General features: G+C 46.3%; 2 protein-coding genes across 2 annotated transcripts; one reads left to right on the top strand and one right to left on the bottom strand.

Annotated features, from left to right (window-relative positions):
- Window positions 1-5,788: 5,788 nt before the first annotated feature.
- Window positions 5,789-12,260, bottom strand: SPRTN (SprT-like N-terminal domain). The gene is made up of 5 exons (XM_072856336.1): window positions 11,989-12,260; window positions 10,362-10,461; window positions 9,422-9,550; window positions 8,378-8,645; window positions 5,789-8,071 (listed from the first exon to the last, which is right to left on the bottom strand). The coding sequence occupies exons 1-5, from the start codon at window positions 12,258-12,260 to the stop codon at window positions 7,335-7,337; spliced, it is 1,506 nt and encodes a 501-aa protein (XP_072712437.1). The 3' UTR covers window positions 5,789-7,334.
- EXOC8 (exocyst complex component 8) lies at window positions 12,259-18,748 on the top strand. Its single transcript, XM_072856335.1, has 2 exons — window positions 12,259-14,208; window positions 14,869-18,748. Exons 1-2 carry the CDS (start codon window positions 12,259-12,261, stop codon window positions 15,475-15,477), a joined length of 2,559 nt encoding a protein of 852 aa, XP_072712436.1. The 3' UTR covers window positions 15,478-18,748.
- Window positions 18,749-27,510: the final 8,762 nt, after the last annotated feature.

Here is a 27,510-nt window from a genome sequence, read left to right as displayed (position 1 = left end):
GAATAGTCTTTTGGGGTTTTGCAGTGCCTGAAATACCTCCTATTTCCTGTCATCAGATGCTTTTCCTGCCTTCTAAATCTCTTTTAGGTACATTCAAAATTGATTACTTCTGAGCTTTAATTCACGTCATCTGCAGGGCTGATAATCCTGCCCCCCCTCCTGCCGTGTGGCTTGGCGAGGAAGCAGCAATTAAAACCTGCCTTTCCAGGGCAGGCCGTGAGAAGCAGTGACCCAGCTACCTGCTTCTCCGCCTGGCTTGGCAGGGCAGAGCTTCCTCGTACCTGTCTTTGTCTTGTGGCACGTGCCTGGCTCCTGCCTGAAGTCCCCCAGTCTCCGACGCATGGGATGGGGGACTTGTCCCTCCCGGACGTGGCCTGGGTGGTGGCAGTGATGAGAGCTGCCCATGCCAAACCTTGCAAGGAAAGGAAGAAACGTGCAGCTGGAAATACAGATGGTGTGAGCACTCCCAGGCTGTGCCAGTGCAAGGGCAAGCAGATGGATCTTTACTGCCTTCAGCTGTAACTTCACTCTGTCCTGAAGCGCTCATGGTGTTGTTAGGCAGAAACCCAGGGCTGCAGAGGTAGAAGGGGCTCCTGGAGATGGTCTGGCCCAGCCCTCCTGCCCTGAGCAGGGCCACCCAGAGCTGGCTGCACAGGACCATGTCCAGTTGGGGTTTGAGTATCTTCAAGGATGGAGACTCCACAGTGTCTCTGGGCAACCTGTTCCTGTGTTCAACCACCCTCACTGTAATGAAGTTGTTTATGTTCAAGTTAGATTTCCTATCTAGGTACTGCTAAATGCAAAGCTAAAGACTAACCCAAATAATTCTTAGCGACATATCCTGCAGAAGACTGCAGATTTGAGACTGAAGTCCCCTACTTGCAGCTTTCCATACCCTGCCTGGTAGAGGTGCCGTCCTCTCTGAAGCCCCCGGGGTGTTTTATCCTCAGGACGACTCTTCCCTTTGGACACGTTCCCGTTTGCCATCTGCCAGAACAGCCCAGACTTTGTACTGTATCCTTCCACCACTGTGTTATTTGGAGCAGCCCGTGCCAAGTTGTGTGGTCCTGTCACACACCAGGGAGTTTGTCTTGCTGTTGGTTGAAAAACAGCTAGAGTAAGATGTGCTGTGCGCTATAAATAGCACGGCCCTATGAGTCTTGGGAGTAATGCGTGTAAAATAGCGAGTGTGTGCTGGGTTATGCATTAAACAGGCCGAAACTGTTGAACTTGGTATACTGCGCTCAAAATGAAGGGGCATAAAAAATAAACTGCTCTGGTCAAACTATTTCTTGTTTCTGAGAAGTACTGCCCTTGAGCTGAACAAAATGGCCAGTGCTTCTTCAAGCCATGTGTGGGTGCTGCGGGCAGGCTGCGTTCCCACCATGCACCGGCTGCAGGCAACTGCTGCAGAGGCTGTGCCGGCTTCTGCAGGCAGGCACCCTCCGAGCAAGCGATTAGCACAGCTTTTTTTGCTCTGTGCCTCTCTCAAATCACAACCTCCTGGTGATTCACCCTCCTGGTGAATCAAAATCCACTCACCGTTCGGTGGGGGTGGCAGCACGCCCACCGAACGGATCCTTCTGGGAAGAAAGCAGATAATTACTGGAATGGTTCTGGGAAGAGACCAGGGTGGTCAGTGGGAAGGCAAAGGCAGGGGAGCGAAGCAGTGGGGAGGAAGTGGAGTAAGAGCAAAGAGGCCCTTTGGCTGTTCCCCCCATCAGTAAGTTGCTGAATAAAGCTACTAGAAGAATTAAAAACCCCAACTAAGCCATACTCCTATAGGTAAGGTACTGTCCTGCGACTTCACTGAGCTCTAGTCTGCATTTTACCCCAGACTTTGTGCAATTAGTAACATCTCTAAAGAGAAGACACTTGCAGTGAATACACAAATTACAGTCCAGTGATCGATGTCATTTAGAGAAAAAAAAAGTATTTACTGCTTCTAAATTAAGCAATGGGGGAGCCAAATGTTTGGCTTGTTGGTTTTTGCTCCTTCAAATGTTCTTCATTGTGCAGTTTATGAAATGTCAGGTCTAAGACTTATTAGGACAAAAAAGCAGATGAAATGATGCGAAGGATAGGGGATGGTTGGAACAGAGACAGGGTGAGCTATTCAGGCCAAGCTGCTGCACCTTCTTAGAAACTTAATCTAGTCTTAAAGCAGCCTGGCCTGGTAGAAGCTAAAAGGGAACGGAGGGATTAAGGCCACGGCCATCTCCCCTTTTTTAGCCTTCACACCTACAGTACACTACCCTTTCCTCGGCCTGTCACATCCCTCCAGCTCCCCAGCTTAGCCAAGGAGCCAGAGACAAGTTTTGTGTTTTATAATCCCCTCTGACTTCCTACAACTTCATCCTGCCTCTCTTGCGGAATGGAGTTGATGCCATATGGTGACAGAAAATTAGATTTTTTTCACTGGAATGGATGTAAGTGGTGCGGTGTACGTAGACCACAAAAGGATGCCTTTTGGGTTATTCACTGAACCCTGAGCTAGAAAAAAGGGGCCACTGGCTCATCTTCCAAGTCCCTCTTGCAGCAAAGTTAAAAGAAACACTCACAGAAAACCCAGTTAGATGTAAATTCTACTTCTCAACTCTCAGCTAGCTGCAGACCTCCCCCCACACACCCCCGTTCCTCCTCCTTTAACTTGTTTTACGGTCCAGCCGGGGTTCCTGCTGATCCATCTTCAGCCTGGAGTGCAGGTGTAGGTGAAACAGGAGGCTGCTAATTTTGCACTTTCTGTTCTTCCCCCGAACAGGTTAGAGAGGGAGAAAGAAGTATTCCTTAAGTGCAAGGAGTGCCACCTAATGGCCTGTTGAAGAATCCCAAAGCTCCACACAGCCTGGAGTCTTGGTTTTTCCATATACCCGAGTACATGAAAAGGCACAGAGCGTATTTTCACCCACACTGAAATGCAAGTCTCGTTCATGGCCTGTCTACCCATAAACTACACTTTACGGGTAATTTAATGTCGAGTCTTTACGTTCATATACAAGCAATTGTTTCTTTAAGCTTAAGACTTCAAAACAGCTGTAATAATCCAGATGCAAGTAGGAACTTGGTATTTCATTTGGAGTGTAAAATCCATGAATGCTGGCTAGCAGGTAAGAAGCAGCTGACGGAGAGCAGCTGTTTCACTTCTGTCATTGCTGCGTCAGGCAGCAACAATCATATGCTCACAGGGGACTTTAGGTCAGACATAACCTCAGGAGGTCACCCAGTCCAACCTTTTAGCGGCTTTTCAAGTTACGGTGGCAAAATGCGACAGCTAATGCATGGCCACCGTGTTCAAGGATGACCAGCTCCAGCAGTGATGAAGCAAAGAGCTGTGGCAGCAGCCAGAGCAGTCTGTGTCACCCCATCATCGCCATGAAGAAATGTCCATCTCGCTTTTTCTCAGAAACTCACCGCTTGTTCTTTCTTGCTGTTACGCTTCAGCACAATGTAACTGGCTTTACTTTAAGGATGCGTAGGGATGCCGTGTGTATAGAAAATGCAACAGAACCGAGGGGCTCCAGCAGAACCCAAGGAAGAAGAAAAATCCTTACAAGCCATTTACTCCACAGCACACCTTGCTGCTGCAGCAAGAGAAGCTTGCAGTTTGAATAGCTACTTTGCATTTCAGCAATTATTCACTAGTTGTCCAGTAATGACCAAGCCCTCTCTAGCCTTTGATTTTGTAACACATTACCTGGTATCTGTTATTACTGACACTGGTACAGTGGCAGGTAGCACCGCACGGCATAAACCCTTCTGGGGGTTGTTCCAAATGAACAACATTTAGTCATTCTCTTGAAAAACATTCCTAGAAAGGAGGCTCAGGTAACTCATTCCTACATGGTTTGAGCAGCAGCACCTTCTCTGCCTGAGAAGTGTACTTCCACCTAGACATAAATAGCCTGCTCATCAGCTTACGCATAGGAATTAGGGTTGAACTTGCTGTAAGAATACACTTCCCATGTGACCCAGATACCCCGAGTGAATACAGACAGTGGTTGGACTACTGGAGATGGTAAAGTATAGAGGAATGGCACATTATCACTTTTAGAACATGTTGTAAAGCAGACTATTTCTATTACATATCTTCTTGCAAGATACTAATTTATTTTTATTAGTCCGGAGAAAAATGCTACTTCCAATTCCTTCATCAGAACTCATCAAGTATTATGAAAACTTCCTAGATAACATTTCCCTAAAAATTAATAAATACTTGGAAATATTTGGCCTTCACGATTTTTTGCCCGATAACCAGTTTCAAAGCAACTTAAGAGCAGCCTCTTTCATAATAATAAAATAGCTAAATAACCCTAATTTAGGTAGTTGAACCTCTAGAAATGTTATCTGGATCGTTCTGAGCAATTCCAGTAGATGAGCACAGAATGAGATTGCTTTTGCCTTTAGTTTGCAGAACCATTTGTTGACCTCCCTCATACCCGCTTTGTCTCGAAAGTCAAGTATATTAACTTGTTTCTCAGCTTTCCAGTCAGGCAACTTATTCTGCAGTTCAGTGAAGCGTGTTTGCTCAAGATTCATTACTAGTTTGTGTTGTTATAGACAGTACCTAAACTCAGTACTCTAAAGTCAACTGATACAGAAGATGAAATTTCTCACCTTTGACCCAAATTTACCAGCATATTTTAAAAACATACTGGTAGTCATTGTTAGGATTGTGGGAAGGACACTGTATTCAAGAACAAAATCTTACAGAAACAGCATTCACAGTAACATACCCGAAAAAACAAGGCCATGACCTGTTGTTAATAGCCTGCAATAGGTAGCAACTGCAAAGCCTACCCACCCAGCCCTTTGTCACCTTTATCTCTGTATAAAAGAGATCTTGGCATCATAATACTTCATTGTAAAAACATGCATGGGCAGAGGTGATGTTCTTCCACAGCTGGTCCAAAATTGCTGAACTGTTTCGAAGACACTTGTCTTTTTAGGACACTTGTATATTTGAGACAGGACTTGCCTCTAGCTTAAGTTCTCCCCCCAGCCCCAGTGGCAGGCTGTACTGTTCACAGAATTCTACAGGCCAATTCCCACATTTGTTTTCCATTTGTTGTTCAAATGAACACTGATATAAAAGAAGATATTAGAAAAAAATCCATCTGAATATGAAAATGTATTTAACAATACCCACAATCCTCCTTTCCTGGAGCAATCCTTTACTCTTACAATTGCAACAAACAACAAACCAGAAAACTGATGGGAACAACAGCAAGGGAAATACCTCTCAAAACTGCTTCATGATGCGAGACCACTCATGACGTGAATCTAGTCCTCATCTTAAAAAACATATGATAGTACAAATACTTCTGAGTAGTACTGTCCTTGTAAGTGTCAAGTTTCACTGGGAACACTGACAGATAGTGCAGTTTTAAGAAGGATGTATGGAAAATTAACATGTCAAATCAAGTTTTAAAATCAGTATTTGTAAAGTTTTCCACAGAAATGCAACAAAAGTGAAACTGTACTAAAAATATGATGGAGAAGGCAGAGGTTGATGCAGTCTATATTCACCAACACCTGTTTTTACAGGGAAATTTAAGAAGGAAAATGGTTAATACAGAAAGGATCTATTAAACCAGACTGCTATTAGACATACAGGTGAGCCCACTGGTGAGTAACACAAGATGTCCACAATTGGCATGTGAAACCCAGACTTAATGAAAATCTAAAATTCAGTACCAATTTATTCAGAATATGCAAGAACAATCCAATTCACATTAAACATCTGTAGCATCAGTATTTAAAAAAATACAATGTTTAAAAAGAGTAAAGGTATCATTTGCCAAATTCCATTGCACATCAGTTTATTTCCCAATTTCAAAAGGGAGCAGCAAATAATTAATTATATAAAGGCTAACATATGTGCATCCAAGGCCAATATAGCCATTTAAAGTTGCAGCAAGGGTATATGAAACAGTATAATTATTTTTTCTTTTTTTAAACAAAAATATTTATAATCAGTTTTACAAGTAAGGAATCAAGCTGTTAACTGTTTAACCAGTTAAATACTTCCAGTGCAGCAAGAGAACTGTTAACATTTCAGAAAGTTTATATAGAAAACACATCTGCTCAGCGTTCATAACTTTTCACAGCACAAGGGTTTTAGTACTCAGCTGACTGACTTGTTGAATACTAACCACCAAGCTGGCTGGCTTCCAGAAGAAGCAAAACAAAGACTGCCAGCTAATGTCAATTTAATGCCATTTTGGCCTGTAAAGCACGAAATTTAACTGAAAAATCATGAAGGCTTTTATGGCATGGCCAGGAACAGTCTTTACAGTATTGCTATCAATATTCCTCCCAACTTTTACTTACTAGTATCAGCATATGGGGGTCAGTTACTCATGCACATAAGACCTATATCCTACATGAACTAGTGAACTTTCAACACAGAGTTTGTGCAAACCATCAGAAAAAGTGGGTGGAAAGTCTAGCTGGTATCCTGGACCGAAAGACACACGTAAGACTGAAGTTCATTAGCTTCCATTTGACCACTCCAACTTTTAATGGATTAGCTAACTTTTAAATCCTTTTTGAAAACGAGCTCCTCAAAATTATTATTTTTTTTTTTTAATTGAGCCCTTTAAGTGTAGGGCCTTCTCCTCATCTACAAAGTATCTTGTGCTTGATTTCCTAGCACCTTCATAATCCTTCTGGATTTTCTCTTTTCCTGCTACAATCCACCCATTAAACCTAAATGGATGCTTTGCTATGTTTTTGATGCCTATGTCTCTCCCATCTTTGACAAAAGCCCATATTTGATATTCTCACTCTCATCTATCTTTTCAAAAAGGTCACAGGTGAGAAGGACCACCTGGGAGTGTAATTGTGGCTTATGCAAAATATTTACTATTCTAAAAATACATGCCACAATTACATCGCAGTAAGCAGAAGAATTCTCATCTATTATAGATTGTTAACTTCAAGAATGGCAAAAAACAAAAAACAACACAAAGGGGTCTTAAGAACAAAGATAAATTAGCAGGATTGATTTAAAAAACTGCCTTGAAAATACGCAGTTCAGCAAGTATCCACCTTCTCTTGTATTACCCTGATTCTGCAGAAAGAACGTTGGTACAAACATCCACCTACTAAAACTTGAGTATTCAACTCTTTGGGACACAAGCAGCAGCTAGCTTTCTAGTCAGCACTGATGTGCAACTCTAAAACTTGTTGTTCAGCATGCTGACAGTAGTTTAAATTCCAGTTCAGAACAGGAACACAGGGAAGTAACCACGGCTAAGCAAAGCCTGAGCAAAGTAGTTTTCAAGCAATGTTTTCGGCCCTGGTTTATCTTTGAGACAGCTTTCTGAAAGGTTTTATGTAAGACAAGAATCAAGGTGTTCATTTATTTTAGACTCAAAAACCTCAGTCTGGCAAACAGGACAACTGACTTTTTTATCCTGCCTTACAGCAGTGCTGGAACTTGCAGAGGACACTGTAGATTCAGCTTTGGTTTTCATAGGTGTATTTATACTTGAAGTGACATCAGTACTCCCTTTTTTAATGAAATAGTTTTCAAAGGCAGTTTTGTCTTCCATTTTTGGCCACCGATGCAGTGCACTAGTACATTCTGAGCTTTTTTTCTCAGATACAACCCGAGCTGCTGTTGTCTGCTCAAAACAAATTTGTTTTGGTGGCCTGTTATAAAGTGGCATAACCCTCTTGCCATTTGCAGAACCTTGGTTTGATTTTTCTTCCATAACACGAGCAATTTTAACAGGCGATCCACTAACATTCTTGTAAGCTTTTGTATTAGCAACAGAGGGTTTAGGAAACTCACGCTTTGAAGCCAAGTTGATTTTCTCACTGGCATCATCAGTATAAAGTGGAAAGAAGATGCCACTACGGGGTGATTTTTCAAATTTTATCTCATTCTTAGGGATTGGTATTGTCTTTAGTGTTGAACGATGCTGTGAACCAGGTGTTTCACTGTTTCTAACACTGCTGCTGGAATTTGTGCTTATTTCTGAGAGTCCACTGTCTCCTCCTCCAAGCCGATACCCCTTTCCACTAAAAGGCATCAGATCTTGCGTACCACGCATTTGTGTCTTGCCTGCAAAATAAGAAGAGAAGAAAATAAGAAAAGTTAGTAACTTTTTCATATATAAATCATGGGTTTAGTATTTTATGTGCATCACCCAAAAAATCTGCTGCTTGAAAACAGCATAGCAAACTAAACCTTTTGCAAACAATTAAGTTGAGAAGGAGCCTAGAAATGCACAAATAAAATGGGCCCTGTTCTTTGCTACATAACAGTAATGACTAAACAAAGCTCATGCAGTGCTTGATCTGTATTTGTTCAAGGAATTGTTTGGACAAAAAGAGTTTGCAAAAGAAAAAAAATAATTATTTTAAATACCTTCATTAGTTAACTCGGAATTTGGAAGTTTTGCTGGCTGGGTTGTCTCCTTGGATTTCTTAGAGAAGTTCTCTGGCTCCTTCACTTTTGTGAATGTGCCTCCACATGTCTCTTGATGCTCAGCCCACCAAAAGTCTCGTGCAGAGGGTGCTCTATTCATTGAACGTTTCACATATCCAAAGTAAGGTTTTCTATTTTGACAGGGGCCATTGCATCGCCACCAGTGCTGGCGGTACAAATCCACCTCATCATGAAAAGTATGATAGATCTAGGTTTAAAAAAAAAAAAAAAAGCAGTCATTCAGAAAGGTTCTAATTTTATATCACTAGCTCTACAATATTTTTAAAATATATTACCATTCCATTCCTTCTATTACTGCTGTGATTTTTACATTACCAGCTAAAAGAGCAGAACCTGGGTGAAACTTGATTAACATTTGGATACCTTTAAAACAAAGCTTTAAAAAAAGGCAGGATGTATAGGAATACGTCCTGGCTATCTTGTTTGAACTGCAATAAAATAACTTTAAAAATCTATCTACAATTTCTCCCTAAATGGCATACTGTTTAGAATGCATTGTAAACAATACCAGTATTGTATTCTCCCTCCAGCTATTATCTTAACTGATCTTATCAGACACATTATTTTAAAACATCATCAACCCATTATCCTCTACTGATAGAAATCTTAACTAAAATAGACTGCTTTTCCTCAAATATTATTCTGAACATGGAGCTATTCTGTCCCTCGTACCATTAAGTTGTTTCAAGTTTAAAACGAGAGTTTAAAGGAAAATACTTACAGAGGGTATACTTGAAAATTATATGACTCTAATAACTCACTGCATCTTCCTCAACCTCTTTCCACCATCATCCCCAACAAAATAACTACAGAAGTGGCATACACTTGGATGCAAATTTGTATTGGTGCCAGCTGTGGAGTGTCTAACAAGAACAAGTATATTACTCATACCACACCAGGCATACTAAAAAACCAAATCAGGAAGGAACTTCTATTAAATTAGGTTAAGTGGATTATGCTTACTGTGACATTGGCTCCAGTCAAGCGATTAATGCGATGCATGTGTTTGCGGAACTCTGGTCCGTGAGATTCACGATCTTTGTCATTATTAGTAACAAAAAGCAGGGCATGGATCATTTCATGCAACAGTGTCTGAAACGATGCAAATCATTAGTTATTTACTGAAAAGCATTACACATAGTTGCAGAATTAAGCTAGAAGTATTTTACTCCTCTACATTTATCATGGTACCAATCTTATTTTCATGTTCAGTCTGGGTCATGAAAACATAATGCTTATCTACCTGTCAAATCAAATTACCTCTATTCCCATACCACCAAAACGTGCTCGAGAATATTACTACAATAAGTGACATTCCAAAAAGGAGAAATAATCCTCAAACGTAAGTCAGATCTTTAAAGATATCATCCCCTCTACAACCCAAAAAAGAGACACTTGTGAGAAAGTCAAAACCCTACAGCATTTCTGTTCGTTAAGCAAATTTGAATGTTGAGCCAACTCAAAGCAGCAGCCCTGACAGGCACAAGAAGCAACACAAAGTTATGTTTACAATCATATCCTATATCCTTATCTTCTGCTGTTGGCCTTTTGACCTAAAAGATGAAACTACAGCCATTTTCTGATTGTGCTTTCAGTCTATCTTTGTTTTTAACATCAGAGGATAATTTAGAAGTAAAAAAGTTGGGGTTTTTTTCTTTATAAAGTCAGTAAAATGAACAAGTGACTTCAGACTCCTACTCAGTTGCCTATTTAGAAACATAAAACTGAAAGATTATCATGATATTGTAACACAAGCAATACAAATGTAACAATAAAGCCACCGCTATTTTAACAATCTATCAGTCACTGTATTTAAGAATCCCACTATGAAACACAAAATGTTTGTATGGGGTGGGGGGCACAATAAATTTTATGTGTAGATTCATGAGCAATCTTCAAATACCTCAACGAGGTCCTTCCTTGGTCTTAACTTTAGGAGTGGCTCACTTAGACGAATGGAACACATTCCACCTTTTCCTTCATATCTACACACTCCAGCACAGCTGAAAGAGACAGAAAGAAAATATGAAAAGCTACTTGTTTCTGTGGTACATGAAGAAAATTGAGAATTGGAGTTAAAATGCCATCCTCTTCCAACACATGCTAGGTAATTCAGAACAGGAAAAAACACTTTTAGTAGTTACTTGAAAAAGTCAACATCATTAAGCAAAAAAAAAAAAAAAAAACACCAAAAAACCCCGCAAGTTCCTTAGAATAAGCTGTGACTAACCTAGCAAAAGTGAAACTATAATTTGTTAGATCTCTTGCAATCACTTAATTCAAAGTCAGCAATCCTGAACATATAAAAACATAAAAAAAATCACAATGGACTGTTCCAAGCTAACCTGTTTAGGAGGTAGAGGACTGTTTTCATTAGAACTCCTGATGGAGTGAAATACAGAAAACAGAGGCTGGAGATTCACAGCAGCCAACACAGACTTAACTGCTGGTTGCCACAATTTCACCCCTCACCCTCCCCCAACTTTTGATTCTTACTGAACCTTCACATACCATCACTTCTGCATGTTAATCCAGCAGAAGACACTTTTTGTTTTGTTTTGTTACTGAGTTAGTCCTCTACCAGTTCAGTATCCAAATATTTTCAAGTGTCTAAGGAGTACTGCAACCAGCAGAGGACAGGAGGGGGCAGGACTCCAGCAGCCAGCAATTGCATCAGCTGATCTGCTGCAGAACTGCAGCCTGCACTTCAAAGCTTTTTTTTTTTAATATCAGATTTCCTGTATATTCCCCTTCCCAGTCTATTCTTGTTAATAGTCTTGTTAATATACTATTACAATTTCGTATTTGCCTTTCTGTCATGCTATAAAACTATCATAAAAAATAAGAATAAGAAAAATAACAGCAATACAAGTACGTTCTTTTAAGTTTCAAGAGACACTGTTTAAGATCAAGTTATTTATTCCACTTTAACACCTCTCCAGTTTTGCCTGCACCACGGGAAAAGCCATTTATGGCTGCCAAGGATGACAAATGAAGGACAAAACAGACAATAACAGTGACCACCCCACGTCCTGGGGTACAAACTATGTTAGAAAAGCGGGATGTTAAAACATCTGGAAGAGAAGCTGTGGCACTAGTACATCGTGCCTACGAAGCCACAGTTAGGAGCAGCACAGAGTGACAGGCGACAGCGTTTCCTCCCCCTCCCTAAAGCCCACACCCGTACGATGAGATGAGCCGCTGCTTAGCTGACGGGTCACAGCCTCTTCCGACAGCTCTGACACAGCACCAGCACTCTGCCGGGGCCCCTCTGAGGCACGGCGGCTTCTGAAACCCGAGGCCGGCGAACACCATCCCGCAGCGCTGCTCGGGAAGGACCGGCTTCCCCCGCCGCCTTCCCGCTCCTGGCGAGCCCCCCTCCGCACCCCGGCTCCCCGCCCGAGCCGGGCGATGCCTGGCGGGAGGCGGCTCCCCGCCGCGCCCGGCCCGAGAGCCCCGGCCCCCTCCCCAGGCAGGCCTGCCCTGCCAGCCGACCCAGCGTACCCCCGCCCCGTGCCCCGATGGCGTACAGGGTCATGCGTGGGCTCCACGACACCTCGACAGCCGCCAGGCGTCCCCAGAAGAGCGTCTCGTTGAACTGTACGAAGAGGCCGTGAACGTCGGGGCTGGGGTCCAGCAGCTCCCAAGCCTCGTCCACCACCGACAGCGGGCGGAGGGACGAGGGGTCCGGCGAGGCCTCAGGGCACGCTGCTGCTGCTGCCGCCGCCGCCGCCGCCGCCTCCTTATCCTCCGCTTCCCACAGCTCCTGCAGCTGGAGCGCCAGCACGAAGTCCTCCTCCATGGCGCGCAGCGCCGCCGCGAGGCCGCCCCAACGGCTGGGCGCTAAGGCCGCCCCGACGGCCCCAGAAGGCCCAAGCGCATGCGCACCGCTTTACAAGCGCCCCAACGCCACCACCTCATCCCGACTACGCATGCGCCGAACACCCTCTGATGCCCTCCCCATGAGCGCGGCGGCATCCGCCAGCGACTCCGCCCCCGCCCCGCCCCGCCCCGCCCCTTCCGAGGCCGGCGCTTCCCAGCGCGGCGGCCCCGCGTCGCTCCGGGCAGTTGCTTTCCGGCGGGGCGCCCGCGCATGCGCGATCGGCGCGGCGATGCTGGCGCAGGCGGCGTACGTACCGCTGTGCGCAGGCGCAGCGGCCGTCTCCCCGGCGGCGGCAGTGGCGGCGGGGCGGGCGCCGGGCAGCGGGGCGGCTGGGGGCGCGGCGGCGGCGATGGCGATGGCGATGGCGCTGGGCGAAGGCGGCGGGAGCCGGCTGCGGCGGCAGCTGGAGTCGGGGGGCTTCGCGGCGGAGGAGTACGTGAAGCAGCTGTCGCAGCAGTCGGACGGGGACCGGGACCTGCAGGAGCACCGGCAGCGCATCCAGGCGCTGAGCGAGGAGACGGCCCAGAGCCTGAAGCGCAACGTCTACCAGAACTACCGGCAGTTCATCGAGACGGCGCGGGAGATCAGCTACCTGGAGAGCGAGATGTACCAGCTCAGCCACATCCTCACCGAGCAGAAGGGCATCATGGAGGCCGTCACCCAGGCCCTGCTCCTCCAGGCCGACCGCGACGACCCCGCTCTGGGCGCCCGCCGCGCCGCCGCCGCTGACCCCTTCCTGCCGCTGTCGGCCAAGGAGGCTGCGGCCAGCGAGGAGGGGCGGCAGCGCACGCTCACCACCCTCCTGGAGAAGGTGGAGGGCTGCCGCGACCTCCTGCCCGAGAGCCCCGGCAAGTACCTGGTCTACAACGGCGACCTAGTGGAGTACGACGCCGACCACATGGCGCAGATCCAGCGGGTGCACGCCTTCCTCATGAACGACTACTTGCTCGTGGCCACTGCCCTGCCCAACCGCCGTGGCGCCTACGGCTGCAACGCCCTCTACCGCCTCGACGGGCTGGCTGTGGTCAACGTCAAGGACAACCCGCCCATGAAGGACATGTTCAAGCTGCTCATGTTCCCTGAGAGCCGCATCTTCCAGGCCGAGAACGCCAAGATCAAGAAGGAGTGGCTGGAGGTGCTGGAGGAGACCAAGCGCAACCAGGCCCTCAGCGAGAAGCGACGCCTGGAGCAGGAGGCTCTGCCCCGGCCTGCCCCGACGCCCCCTGAATCCACCAACCCCTTCGAGGAGGATGATGAGGAGGAAGAGCCCTCTGCTGAGGAGGAGGTGGTTGACCTCTCACTTGAGTGGATCCAGGAGCTGCCAGAGGACTTGGATGTCTGCATCGCTCAGCGGGACTTTGAGGGGGCGGTGGACCTCTTGGATAAACTCAACGAGTACCTGGGGGACAAGCCCGTGAACCAGCCCGTGAAGGAGCTGCGGGCCAAGGTGGATGAGCGGGTCCGGCAGCTTACAGACGTGCTGGTGTTTGAGCTGTCTCCAGACCGCTCGCTGCGAGGAGGGCCGCGGGCCACCCGCCGAGCTGTGTCCCAGCTCATTCGCTTGGGCCAGTCCACCAAGGCGTGCGAGCTCTTCCTGAAGAACCGGGCGGCCGCGGTGCAGACAGCCATCCGACAGCTGCGCATTGAGGGCGCCACGCTGCTCTATATCCACAAGCTCTGCCATGTCTTCTTCACCAGCCTTCTAGAGACGGCAAGAGAGTTTGAGACAGACTTCGCTGGTAACAACGGCTGCTATTCGGCCTTCGTTGTCTGGGCCCGCTCTTCCATGAGGATGTTTGTAGATGCCTTCAGTAAGCAAGTATTTGACAGTAAAGAGAGCTTGTCGACTGCGGCAGAGTGTGTCAAGGTAAGAGGGTCCAAGCAGGGTGGTGTGACACGATGGCCAAAACAAGGGCTGGAAAGCTTATAAATCATCTTTTCTAACGCTAGGTTAGTTGTTGACTCTTGAGTGGGTCTCCAGAGAGGTTTCCTGCATTGAAAGGTTAATACTCATTTGGGGTTGGTTTTTTTCATTTTAACAGAGGAAAACATTAAGATGAAAATACACAGCAAGAAAAACCCTGCGTTTATCAAAAATGCAAAATGTGTTTGTTCTTAATTTACCTTTAATCAGTAGGAGGTCCTAAAATTTACATAAGCTACACCTGAATGATGAGTATTTTGAAGACTTTTTGTTTGTTTTCCAAGCCTGTCCTGGACTACATTTCCATCATTTTTTGCAAGACTACCTTTCTCAGGTTATGGTTTCTTTCATCTGCTAATGGAGGGGGGCGGGGAAGTGTGTCTGTGGGGGTTATAATGTAATTGTCCAGAGTATTTTTGACAGGCAGGGTTTATCTTTCAGTTATTAATTTCTCATTAATAAGGAATTTCTTAAAGCAGATGAAATAAGTGAAGTTTGACTAACTCTTCCCCGTTTTCTGAGAATGATAGATTTGGTAAATGTGTGAGATGTAAAGGGGGCCTGCACACTGGTAACACCTTTTGCTTTTCGTTAATACCCAAGGTAGCTAAAGAGCACTGCAAGCAGCTTAGCGAGATTGGACTGGATCTCACCTTCATCATTCATGCCCTTCTGGTAAAGGATATCAAAGGTGCTTTACAGAGCTACAAGGATATTATCATAGAGGCCACCAAGCACCGCAACTCTGAGGAGATGTGGAGAAAGATGAACCTAATGACTCCAGAGGCGCTGGGGAAACTCAGGGAGGAGATGAGGAGCTGTGGGGTAGGCAATTTTGACCAATACACAGGTGATGACTGCTGGGTCAACCTTAGCTATACTGTAGTAGCTTTCACTAAGCAGACTATGGCCTTCTTGGAGGAAGCGTTAAAGCTTTACTTTCCAGAGCTGCATATGGTTCTTTTGGAGAGTCTCGTGGAGATCATCCTGGTGGCTGTCCAGCATGTTGATTACAGTTTACGGTGTGAACAAGACCCTGAGAAGAAAGCATTCATTAGGCAGAATGCATCCTTCCTGTATGAAACTGTCCTTCCTGTTGTGGAGAAAAGATTTGAGGAAGGAGTTGGAAAGCCAGCCAAGCAGCTACAGGATCTGAGAAATGCTTCAAGGTTGATGCGTGTAAATCCAGAAAGTACCACCTCTGTGGTGTGAAGTGACCTAACTGTTCTTATGAAAAGAGTGTGAAAGCACTTACTGAAAATGTTGTACCTTGAATATATGAACTAAATGGTTTTTTTGAGTACCTGAAAAATACAGAAGTCTAACTGCTGCATTCCAGAAGCTGAAGACTTACAATCAAAGCCTGCAACGATGCAACACTTTTCTGGTGGATGGTGGGTAGGGGAGCGAGAAGTAAGGCCGAGGTCACATGTCCTTGGACAGCATATCCTGTAAGAATGGCTTGTGTAGTGTTTGTGGCTTGGGAAATACTATAATATACAATTGCGGCCAAATGTTTGTGAAAGTCTTAAATATGCGTACACCATATGGCAGGAAAAGATCACTTCTTATGTCACTGTAGGAATTCTTTTTTAAGGCAGTTTTCTGGTAGGAGGGGAAGTGCTGAAATGATCCGAGGGTGTGGTATTTGGTGAGGCACATCCACCATCCTGATGTGACTCAGCACTGCAGATAAACAACATGGATTTGCACAGTCTGATTTGTTTGGTAGTGCAGACTCTTCAGTTTCTCCAACATTCAAATTCTCTTCATTCATTTCAGAGGCAGTTCTAAATTAAAAATATTTTTTGCATAGGTTTTTGTGTTTGAGTGAAGGGACTTCTTCTATTTAATAAGCTGGCCTGTCACCTTAAATTACAGCTCTCTGAAAACAAACCTTCTACTGTCAGAAACATTTGTTCCCTTCAGAGGAGAAGCGAGAATAACTTTCTTCCCTTTCCCTTTGTGTTCTCCTTCCTTGTTTTCTCATGGACTTCATCGGGGTCAAGTCCATTTGATGAATTATGCACTCTTGCTTGAGGTGCTGTCATAAATGCATTATGGCCATTACCTACTGGTAGAAACCATACTCAAGAGGCATAAATGCTCTTGAGATGTGCAGGGCAGGGAGAGGGTACTGTTTCGTTTGGAAGAAACAGAATGCTAGTTTTGCTGTACAGAAGCAGCACAAGATGAAGAGACTGGGTGTGAGGCTTTTTGTAAATGGTGCGATCTTCAAAATATACACTCTGTCTCTCCTGCAAATATTAGCATCATTTCCTGTAATACAGCAATAACCAAGAAGAACTATCTTTTTTGCAGAAAACACAAAGACTGTACTTGGTTGGGAACTCTAATGTAGATGGGGGAAGTTTATGCAAATGCTTGTTTGTTTGGATTGAAGGTGATGGCTATCTCATTCAGTATGTGTCTCTGAAAATAAAATAAGCCAAGTCTTGTGTAAAGGCTGGCTTTAGAAAGCTGTCAGCATCATCTTCTAAGCTGTGTAGACTTCTTCCCCTTTAGTGCAGACTTTCTTAATTGTGAGAAAAATCATGTTACAGCTAAGTAACCTTGTAGTAGACTCTCAATGAGTGTTCTTAACTGGAATAACTGAGTATCCTGTTCCTCTTGCGCTTTCAAATGAAAGCTTTTGCAATTTGTATCATGGTAAGGAATGCCTTGTGACTGACTGAACAAACAAAAGATATCACTAGTAAAACATTCTGCATAACTGCTTATGCTGGAGCTTCTTCATTTCTCCCTATTTTCACAGTGCTAGTTCAATGCAGTTTTCACTTTAATAGCTAGTTTTCTTTCTCTTGCTCTTTGGATGCCTTTTGAACTGTCAAATTTTGAAAAGCATCCTACTGTCTCTGCTCACTTGCTCTCCAGTATTCGAGCCTTTTGCTAGCAAGTCACAGGGAAAAAATGTACAACGAATTGAAAACCACTGAAATACCTAGAGTTTATTTTAAGGTACAGGGACAGTGAGACTTAGAACTTGTATGAACGTTATCTCCAAGAGAGAGTTGCACAGGCGTTATTTCACTAGTGAACTCTCAGAACCTAGGGAAGTATATCGAAATAATATATTGTCTGTCATCTGTTTAAAGTGGGCAAAGGTGGCAACCTGGCCTTAACTTAATTTTGAGAAATATTTTCAAGTGGATTATAAGTGAGAGCTCTCCATGATGACGGGTATTTTGGAGGAGAGGGAGAAGGGAGGGCTTTTTTTTCTCTGAAGACAGGTATATTTTGTTTTCTTTACAGCAAAGGAAAGCATCTTGTGGGCACAGAATAAGTACAGATGAGCCTTATGTAAATTTTTTTTTTTTTTTTTCTGTGCAAGAGAAGGGTAAGCTGTGGAACTGCAGGTCAAGACTCTGATTATTGTGACGCTTGAGGATTTTGTGTGAGAAGCGGAATTGTAGTTTCCCGATTCCCAGCTCTGGCATAAGATTGAATAGGAGGAGAGCCCTATTCATGCTTCTATTGCAAGCTGGTGTAGCACATCCTCATCAGAGGATGAAATGTCAAATGTAACTCTGCCATGTGCTCTGTTATGCCTCTGTCACTGCTCCCTTCATCAATCTATTTATGGCATGCAGGGCCTACTGATTTTGTCCCTGCCGTCATCCATGGAGCAGTGGACTTATGTGGATGTTGGTTTTAATGGATCAGGGAATCTGGCCTTTCCTTTGGGTGATCAAATGTCATGTTCGTGTGCCTGTCACAATTCAAACACACCTGTGGATTTGTATAAACTGCTGTAGGTAGCATGGATATTTTGTAACTTGTGAATCTATTCAAGTCATAATAAAAGAAAACCAATGACTTAAGGAAAATGGTGTGCACTTAAATTAAACACGCTTTGTATGTTAATTTAGTTAACAGAAAAAGTCAACATATGCTGAGGGTCGTGGTTTAATAAATTTCAGATTTGCAGATGGTAATTGGAACAACACTTTTCTTTTCCTGAGCTGTACACTTGTGGGGATAGTGTTATTCAAGTTGGGATTAGCAGTTAACTACTGAATAATACGATAGCAGTTTTGTTGATTTGGGGAAGAACTGGTCGTATTTTTTTTTTGTTTTGAGACAATTGCATATAAAATCTGTTTTCCTTTAGCTGCTGTGACAAAATTGTGATGTGTAAAATGAAGATTTTTTTTTTTTAATTGAGATGAATTTATGTATTAGAATTTAATGCAATAACTCTTCTGAACAGTGAGGACCATGTATTAAAACTTTTGGACCTACAACACTAGTGGTGTATTTCTGGTTTTATTACATGATCATCAGAAAGGGGATGTTGGTTCAAAGTTCAGGTCCACTAATAAATTTCCAGTGAAGTCAAAGAGCTTCAGGTCAGTCGTTTGTGGGGGAGATGTAAGAGGCAGGGAGGTGATGAAAGCCAAGTGATGTCACTTCAGTTACATTATTACGAAGTCAGCCTGTGGCTTAATAAAGTGAAGTTGGAAGAAAATGTTTCTGAACATTGTGTCTGATTCAAATTGAGGAGAGGCTGTAGTCCCGTCTAATGGGACTTTGGGTAAGTATGTGAGGCCTTACCAACACCAGGACAGTGTAACGCTATCGGGTTTGTTACCTTCCAGAGATCATTTTGTCACCAGAGTCCCTTCATAGTTAACTTGAATGCTGAATGTGCAGTACAGTCCCTCTCCTCACTAGGTGGAGTTTTGTCCATTGAAACTTCAGTCTGCCTGGGCAGGCGCGGACATTAAATCTGCGCTACCTCGCGGCGTGGCTTGGGATGTTTTTGTAGCACGTTGGGGAATGAAGGTGCTGCACCGAGCAATTCAGGTGTTGGGGTCAGCTCTCTTTCCTTCCTTTGTAGTGCTTTTCTTCTGCATTTTCTAAATTTTGTACTGTTAATTTCTTAATGCTTCATGTTTTCTTTTCCTGCTGCATTTCTATACTGTTGGCAGGGACCCTGCAGAGGATCTCAGCTTTCTACTTTTTCTAAAGGTATGTACCAACATGCGACTTTTGTTCTGCCTGAGACGGTCTGCTAGACTGCAAGCCCCTGCAGAGATATGAAAAGTCGCTTGTCCCAGCCTCAGCTGTCTCGTGTAAGATGTTCAGCTTAATGACTACTCAAAGTCAAGCTTGTGTGGCGTCTTGTCATTTTTACTTCAATATTGGACTGAAATTCCAATGAGAGCTCACGCTCATAATGCAGCTTTGCACTCCAGCACAGTAATGCAGAAGGTCCCCACCACCTATCTTCATAACTTACGCACTCTTTACATTCCCTTTGCTGCATAACTCTTATGTTTTAGTTGGGTTAACGTTTACTTAAAAATATTAGTAGTTCCACAAACTCCCAGTGTGTTTTCTCTGAAGAAAATCAAATCCAGAATGGGGCTTATCTGTCAAGGAGCTTTGTGAGCATAGCTTGTAGACACATACATTTACTCAGAGGTTTAAGAGTTGTGATATGCATTCAATCCCTACAAACTCTGAAAGGTAGTGGAGAGAGAAACACCACAAACTGTGGAAAGAATGTTTCCCAGTCTTATGTAGTATACTGTTTTTGTGAAAATAGATTTACGCCCTTTATAATTACAAGGGATGCTGACTAGAGTAATAGATGAGAATTTGATTGAGCCACCTCAGACACAGAGTAATTACCTCTTGAGTATTTAGGAAACTTTGCTAATACAACCTCAGTGGCCGCAACGTGCCCTGTAATACAGTTCTCAACTTCAGCGTTACAGGCTGAACTAGATTCTCTGTTACAGATGTGCTCTGTTTGACACAGCAGAGAGAAAGTACTAGCAAGAGGCCTGGCCTGTGCTGACCACTGAGCAGTATTCCCCTTCCCGGTGGTTTACGTGGCTGATCAGGACAGCTTTAAGGCAATTTTAGATCACCCTTCTGTGACCCTGTGGTATTTATCCTCTCTCCCTCCCCATGCAGTGCCTGGATCACAGCTGCATTCTTTTTGATGGCCTGAGCATCCCACTTCTCACCCAAGCAGAAGATTATATGGGAGGATGGAGAGAACTTGCTCCCCAAATTACTTGAAGAGAGCTGTGATGGCACATGGTTACTAGTGGGGGTCCCACAAGAACTCTGCATTGGTGAGCATCACCTTGGCACAGGGAAAACAGGCATCTGCTGTATATGCAAGCAGATACGATTGCATTCAATTTGTTCTCATAGACCAGTACAAGAGCTAAAAGCAGGTACGAAGGCTGAGATATTAATCTCTTCGTGTCATGGCAGGAGCTGGACTCTGAGGCATCGGCGAAGATTACCCAAAATATAATTTGGCCCTGCAGCTGTTGGGAATATTGTTCAGATGTGCTAATATGTTGGCACATGATTTTTGAATGTATTGCATTAGGGAGGTGGACCAGGGAGAATAGCAGGTAGCATTAACTTCACTGCTGCTTGGGAAGTCCTTGGACATGTTTGGATTAATGATGATTTCACGTTATTTAAAAAAATAAATCACGCAGCTCTTCAGCTAGTTGCACCAGCACACAGTTCTTTCTCTGTCGTCCCAGAAAGCTGACCCAGTCAAAATCAGAAATCTCATGAAGGTGACAGAGAGTTAGCCAAATCCTTTGCGATACGAGGCATGTGAATCTAAACACCTGCAAACTTGGGCAAAATTGAAATCTGAACTTCAGACACTCCCCAGCCTGACTATGGGCCGAGGGAAAACTGTGCCTCAAACGCTTCCCGACTTCAAGTTCTCTGGGCTTTGAGTCATTCCTACTGTTTCTAAAACCACAATTCATAGGCAACCATCTGTGCCAGTCAGATTTGTTAAGACTAACGCGTTTTGGGTTTTTTTAATGACAGCTTTACAGAACTGTTGCAGTCTGGGGACTCCTGTTGTTATGTTCATTTTCAGCTTTCGGACCCAGTTTTCACAATAGGAAGGGGCCCAGCTCCCTGCCCCAGCCCCTGCAGGATGGGGTTGTCAGGAAAGTACTTGAAGCTTTGCAGAGAATCCTTCCTTCCTCAGGATTCAGTGAATTTTCCTCTCAAAATGTGGGTCTCTGATAAGCAGCTCCTGTTTTGCTTTTTTTTTCCTCCCACTAACAATCGGCAGGATTGTTTGTTTTCCCACTCCGCAATGTAACTTCTCCAGCAGAGGTGCCAGATTGGCTTTGTGGAGGAAGGAGGCCAAACTGCATGTTAAATTACAGTCCATGCATCTGTCTTAACATAATTCAGGCCATATACCTCCCTGCCTGCTCTCACTAATGACAACGTACGTGGGGAGGAGGGGGATTAGGGGGGTTGCAAGGAAAGATCTGCAATCTTTCTCCCTCCGACTTCCATCCAGCAAGGTGCTTAAGCACACACTGAAGAGCATAATATGTCCCCCTGAATTTGAGAGGCCCACTCCTATACTCGGAGTTAATTAGACGTTAAAGTGCTTTTCATGCGTGGAGCATCAGTAAATTTCTGTTGAATTCGCAAAAACAACCAGCAAAGAAGCGACAGGGGGGCGTTACTAGAGAACAGCAGCACATGAGCAAACAAAGTGTGCATTTCTGTGACACCTCAGCTCTAGGGTGACAAACTGTGGTCCCAAACAAAGCCTTCCTCTTCTTCAGCGGGAGCAGCAGGCTCCATAAATCACCAGCATTGCAACTTTCCAGGAGGCAGCAATAATAGTGTTGGACACGCTAAACTAAAGTTGCTTCATCTGACCGGATGCGATATGTGGCACCGCAGTAGGGTGGAGGAAACGCCCTCGGGAAAACCACGATGCTTAACGAAGGGTGCACAGCGAGGATGGATCAGCTGCTGTTCTGGGACGTGGCTCCACCTGCGCCCGACACCGGTGCTGGCTGGCAGCAGGAGCGGCAGTCCCAGCCTCCTGTCACACCTCCATCCTCCCTCGTTTTACCCAAACCCAGTGCCTCCCACCGCGCGCGCTGCCCACCTGCCGTCCACCTGGCCTGAAATAGGTCTCCTCCCTCGGTGGGATTAAACGCCACCTTGTCTGCTTGGTGACAAGTGATGTGCACAGTAGGCAGAAGGCCCCTGCGCCACCGCCTGGCATCTTCACACCAAATAGCCCCTCTCCTGGTGTGCCTGTAATCGGTCACCATTTTTTGTTTTCCCCTGAAGTTTATTACCATTTAAATAGCCTTCCAGCCTGAGATGTCCCGGGGAGGGCGTTTCTGGCTCTGCTGCCTCACGCTCTCTGAAATTAATTCCCCTAAGATCGTGTCCTCACAGGAAAATGCTACGGGTTCAACTAAACTGGTTTAGAAACTGTTTTAAACCCACGCAAGACCTTCTGTGGCCCTTTAGTTTTGACTGGAGCACTTTCTACATACTTGGCTTGGGGTATAATACGCTTAGACAGGAAAGTGTTTATTCCCAACCAAAATTACAGCACCGAATCCTGCTGTCTGGGGCAAAGTTTTTGACTACTGTGGGCAAATTCCATATTTAACTCAGCGTGTGTTTTTAGACCTTGAAGATGTAAGGGCCAGACTGCAAATGCCTTTAATCAGGAAGCAATTAATTGCACAAATTTCCTCCTTGCAGTCAGCGTAGCGCTCACCCAGGTAATACTCCCTGCGAGGCGATGGCTCATGCCTGCGCACTACTTCTATTACTGTATATCTCTGCTAATTAGTTCCTGTTGGATGGGAGGCCAGGTTGCTACAGGGGGTTCAGATAAAAGGTACAATCAGTTAAGACAATCTAAAGATAGCTTTAAGAAGAAAAACAAATGGTTTGTTTTCCTGCTGAGGTCTTTTTTTAGTTGTTATTATTATTACTTCTGAAGAAAACTCCCAAGCAGGATTGGTGCTTTTGATGGAAGTCAGGACCAGGTTTGTGAGGGTTGCTCCAGTACCTCGATGTTGAGCACGCTCAACTGGGTTTATCTCCAGAGCACCCTGGTGCTCGCCCAAGACCGATCCCAAGTAGGAAACACCTAGTTTGTCTCTTTTGCACCCACCTCCATGCAAAGGATCACAGTCCTGGCTCTCCCTCAAAAACCATGTTCAGCTTCACTTTGAGAGAGGCGTGTGTGTACCAGAGCAGGGAGAGCTGGGGGGATGTTTAGCCCTCATTGACAGTCCCCGAGGGCAGCACATACGCCATGTCTCACAAAACAGGAGGGTAAGGCTTCGGCTGCCCCTCTGCCCCACATTCAGGCCAGGGCCGTTTCCCTCCCTGCTAACGCTGACACCAGCCTTGTTCCCTTTTTCAAACACAAGCCACACATCCTTCCTGTCCTACATGCTGGCTAGAAACAACAAACTCCCTCATTATGCTATTATTATAATTTACTAGCAGAAACCTTCCTCTCTGCACACACAACTCTTCATGTTTGACTATTATAATTGTATTTTCAAAGTTATAAATAACACATTAGCCTGGTTTATGTGTTCATGCAAGTCAAGCTATAAACTGGCAGATGAATGAAATTAACTGTCTCCAGAATTCACATTCCTGTCACTTATTCAATTATTTGATCAACATAATTGCTCAGAGCAAGAGCTAATTGGAAAATGACGTGCATTTACCCTCTCCATAGAGGAGGAGAGGCTTATCGGGTATTTTACTGCAGGCACTTTCATTACTTCCAATATTCTGGAAGAAACAAGGTTTTTAAAAGAGCCAGGCCCAAACACACAAAGCTTGTTTGCTAGCCAGATGCTTTCCCACCCTTAAGATAGTTCCAGTATTTTGTGGTGCAAGGGTTTGAACACGTCTATACTGTAGTGCATAGAAGTACCTTGGCACACAGGTATGGGAGCCGCAAGCCAAGCTTGCCTCCAGGAGTCTACAGCACTAAATGCGTCCTTGCTTCTGTATATCTCCATTCATGCTGGTGCTGCAGCTATACACGTTTCATTCTGCCTATGACTGGCTCCCATCCCTGGGAGCTGATACAGAGAGTATCGGTCGGCTGAGGCAGAAGAGCCTCTTAGGCGTAGGAAAGGCAAAAAGAGATTTTTTTTCTTGCTGCTGTTGTACAAAAGACTGTAATTCCCCATCTTGCCAGCTCAAACTCTGCATCAAGGCCACGGTTGAAACACTGGTACCTTTGGAATGATTTTTTTGTCCCTCACCTCATTCAGGTGTTCTGGTTAATATTGCAAGTGTGCGCACATGCACTCATCCACACATCTGTGCACTTTGTTATTAAAAGAAAATCTAAGAAGCGGGTGCCAGAACAGAGGGGTGGGGATGGAACGGATCAGGAGGCTCAAATCCTAAACCATCCCTGTTTCCATTATTAGCTCTAGCATTGTTTGGGGTTGGAATATTTAATTTGTTTAAGTAAGAGACAAGCAAGCACTTTTCTAGGCTGTGTGGAGGGGGAGGAAGCTCATCTATCAATGCCAACAGTTTGCAACCTATTGTCTGCAGGCCCTGAGGGGATCTATGGGTTATCTGCAGGGGAAAGGGAGCTGAGAAAATCCACCCCGCTGTCAGTTGCCTCAAATTCATGATAGATGGTCTGCACCTCTGTTGGAAAATATTGGGGTCTGCAAATTAAAACTGGGTAAAACCCAGTGTGTTTTCCTCCTGCTGTTCGTGAGCGGTACAAGCACCAGGTTCTGGCTGCTTGAAAAGACTCCAAAAGTGGTCCACAGAGCATGTGAGGGCTGAGAAACACGCTGTACTGGATCTCTCTCCCTGTGCTCTAGCTGTGCTGCTAACACTGCCTAAGTAGCACAGGACAGCGCAGGGAAACTCACTGTACTCCGTGCAGTGTCCTAGGGGCTAGGACTGTCTATATTTGATGAGAAGTAGTTAACCAGGTGAGTAATTATTTAGTTCATCCAAGAGGAGATTAAGAAATGAGTGCAGCACGGCCTATTTGTACTTACACCAGGACATTTCTGATAGTGGAGCTTTTTTAGGGTAGGAAGCAAAAGTATACAATAAGGGAATAACAATAGCCCCACCATGGGTGGCCTGGGAGCTTGCAGTGCTTGTATGAGTGCCCCAGTGGTCCCTGGGGGAAGGAAAGTTAGATCCATTGAACTACCTATAAGCACAATTTTGTTGTGCTGCTTAATGGGGATGCCCTGCAGCTTGGAAAAGAGGGGCGCTGAGGACACCGGCTGCCATTCCTGCTCGTAGCTCTGCTACGCACACGGCCACAGCAAGCTGAAGACGGGGACGATGCCAAGGCTTGGTGTCCTGTGAGTGACTGCAGCTAGTGGACAAATCGCCCCCGAGTGCGATGCTGTGATCTCTAAGCTGTGACTAATGCTATAAATCAGTAACCTGATGGCACCACAGGACATCTCACATGGAAAATGCAGGCTCTAGGCACAAAGGGAAAAAAGACGAAACCCGCAATATGTCGGGATCTTGCAAATTCGGGCCGCTGCTACGGCCCAAACGGGACAGGCATGCCAGGGCAGAGAGCGGGGGCAGCCCTACAGCCTGCCAGGCCCCAAAGCAAAGGGGTGTCGCCGCCGCCTCGCACAGGCAGCGGGACCGGGGCAGCTCCCGGGGCAGCTCCCGGGGCAGGGCGGCGCCCCCGGCCCTTCCCCCGGCTCCGCACCGGCATGCGGCCGGGGAGATGCCCCCCCGCAGGCCAGGCCGGCACCGGCGCCGGCACCGGCACCGGCACCGGCGCCGCCCCGTCCCGCCCCCGGGCCGCCCCCCGGCCGCAGCCCGGCGCCGCGGCGGCACCGACAGCAGGGGGCGGCCGCCGCCGCCGCAACCCGCCCGCCGGCCCGCATCCAGCTCCGCATCCAGCCCCGCACCCCGGCATCTCCGCCGCCCCGCACCCAGCCCAGCCCAGCAGCTCCGCATGCCCACAGCCCCCACCCGCCTTCAGCCCCGCCGCCTCACAGCCCAGCATCCAGCCCCGCAGCCCGGCAGACCTGCACGCAGCTCCGCAGTCCTGCAGCCCCTCCACCCGGCACCCCTGCAGCCTTGGACCCAGCCCCCAGCCCTCCAGCCCATCGTTTCCACCTGCTCACCACCCAGCAGCCTCATATTCCCCCAGCTCAGCGTCCCAGCAGTCCCACAGCCAAGCACACCGGCAGACCTGCATCCAGATGTCCAGTGCTGTAGCCCTGCAGACCCACAGCCTTGCATCCAGCCCCAAATCCCTGAATCTCAGCATCCCCACAGCCCAGCGTCCCTGCAGCCCTACAGCCCAGGAATCCTGCAGCCCTGAAGCCCTACTCCTGCAGCCCTGAAGCCCTGCCACCCAGCATCCCCGCAGCCCTACCACCCAGCATCCCCACAGTGCAGCATCCCTGCAACCCAGCATCCCAGCAGCCCAGCATCCCAGCATGCCCACAGCCCACCATCCAGTACAACATCCAAGCTGTACAGCGGCCCCAAAGCTCCGCAGCTCTGCAGCTCAGCATCCCTGCAGCCCCACACCCAGCAGCTCAGCGGCCCCAAAGCTTCGCAGCTCTGCAGCTCAGCATCCCTGCAGCCCCACACCCAGCAGCTCAGCAGCCCAGCAGCCCAAACATCTCAGCGTCCCAGCCCAGGGCATGCAGCAGGCACGGCTGGCGCAGTGCTGCTGCTCCTGGGTCTAGGTTTTATTGTGGTTTCTGCCCTCAGGGGCAATGACAACTGTGACCGTGGAGGTGGTTGTAGTTATACTGGGGCTTTTTTGCCTGAGGCCCTGTTATAAACTATACTGGCAGAGGTGCTATTCCATTCCTGGCAGCTGGAAAAATCTTCCTAGTGTGGGCTTGCCTGAGGAGGCAGCTTTACAAACGTGCAGGACACAGCTGGAGTGACTGGTGCACTCCTGGTCCCACCGCTGTGCAGGGCTGGAGGCAGGCATGCAACGTGGTAAAGAAAGGCAGCAGCGGCTGCCTCTGCAACTTCTTGGCTCCAGTGCTACAGCCTGGTACTTCACTGTGAGCTCTGTCCCCATCAGGAACAGTCCCTCCCTATGCACAGATACAGATTTTTCTGCAGGATTTTAGCATAGAAATGAATACTGGAAACCTAGTGCTTTTGTTACACTGGGACATTCATCCTGCTGACTGTGAATCGACATGATTGCATTTCTGCAACTGGAAAATTCAATAAATATATGCAGAAAAATGATTCTCCCCCAGTTTTTTGTCTATTCCTGTCCACTTTCTTGTCCTGCTGGCCCTCATGCTGGCAACTCCGTGCAGGAGGCCGGTAGCAACTTCGATCTGATGGAGCGCTCCTCTCCTGCCTGACTTACAGCAGAGCCTTGCTGTATACCCAAAGTGATGGCAGAGGTGTGCTGCTCCTCTGTGCACA

This window comes from Ciconia boyciana, chromosome 3 (genome assembly GCF_034638445.1).
Source record: "Ciconia boyciana chromosome 3, ASM3463844v1, whole genome shotgun sequence".
Lineage (NCBI taxonomy): Eukaryota > Metazoa > Chordata > Aves > Ciconiiformes > Ciconiidae > Ciconia > Ciconia boyciana.
Note: the sequence above shows the minus strand (reverse complement) of the source record. Positions and strands in the feature narration are given on the sequence as shown.

Bases quoted from the DNA above. Each gene is read 5' to 3' on its own strand.
- SPRTN (XM_072856336.1), bottom strand. From the start codon at position 12,260: ATGGAGGAGGACTTCGTGCTGGCGCTCCAGCTGCAGGAGCTGTGGGAA. The intron at 9,551-10,361 runs GTATTTGAAGAT...GCATCGTTTCAG, and splicing joins CAAGGAAGGACCTCGTTGAG to ACACTGTTGCATGAAATGAT. The intron at 8,646-9,421 runs GTAAGCATAATC...TTTTAAACCTAG, and splicing joins TGACTGGAGCCAATGTCACA to ATCTATCATACTTTTCATGA.
- EXOC8 (XM_072856335.1), top strand. From the start codon at position 12,259: ATGGCGCGCAGCGCCGCCGCGAGGCCGCCCCAACGGCTGGGCGCTAAG. The intron at 14,209-14,868 runs GTAAGAGGGTCC...TTAATACCCAAG, and splicing joins CTGCGGCAGAGTGTGTCAAG to GTAGCTAAAGAGCACTGCAA.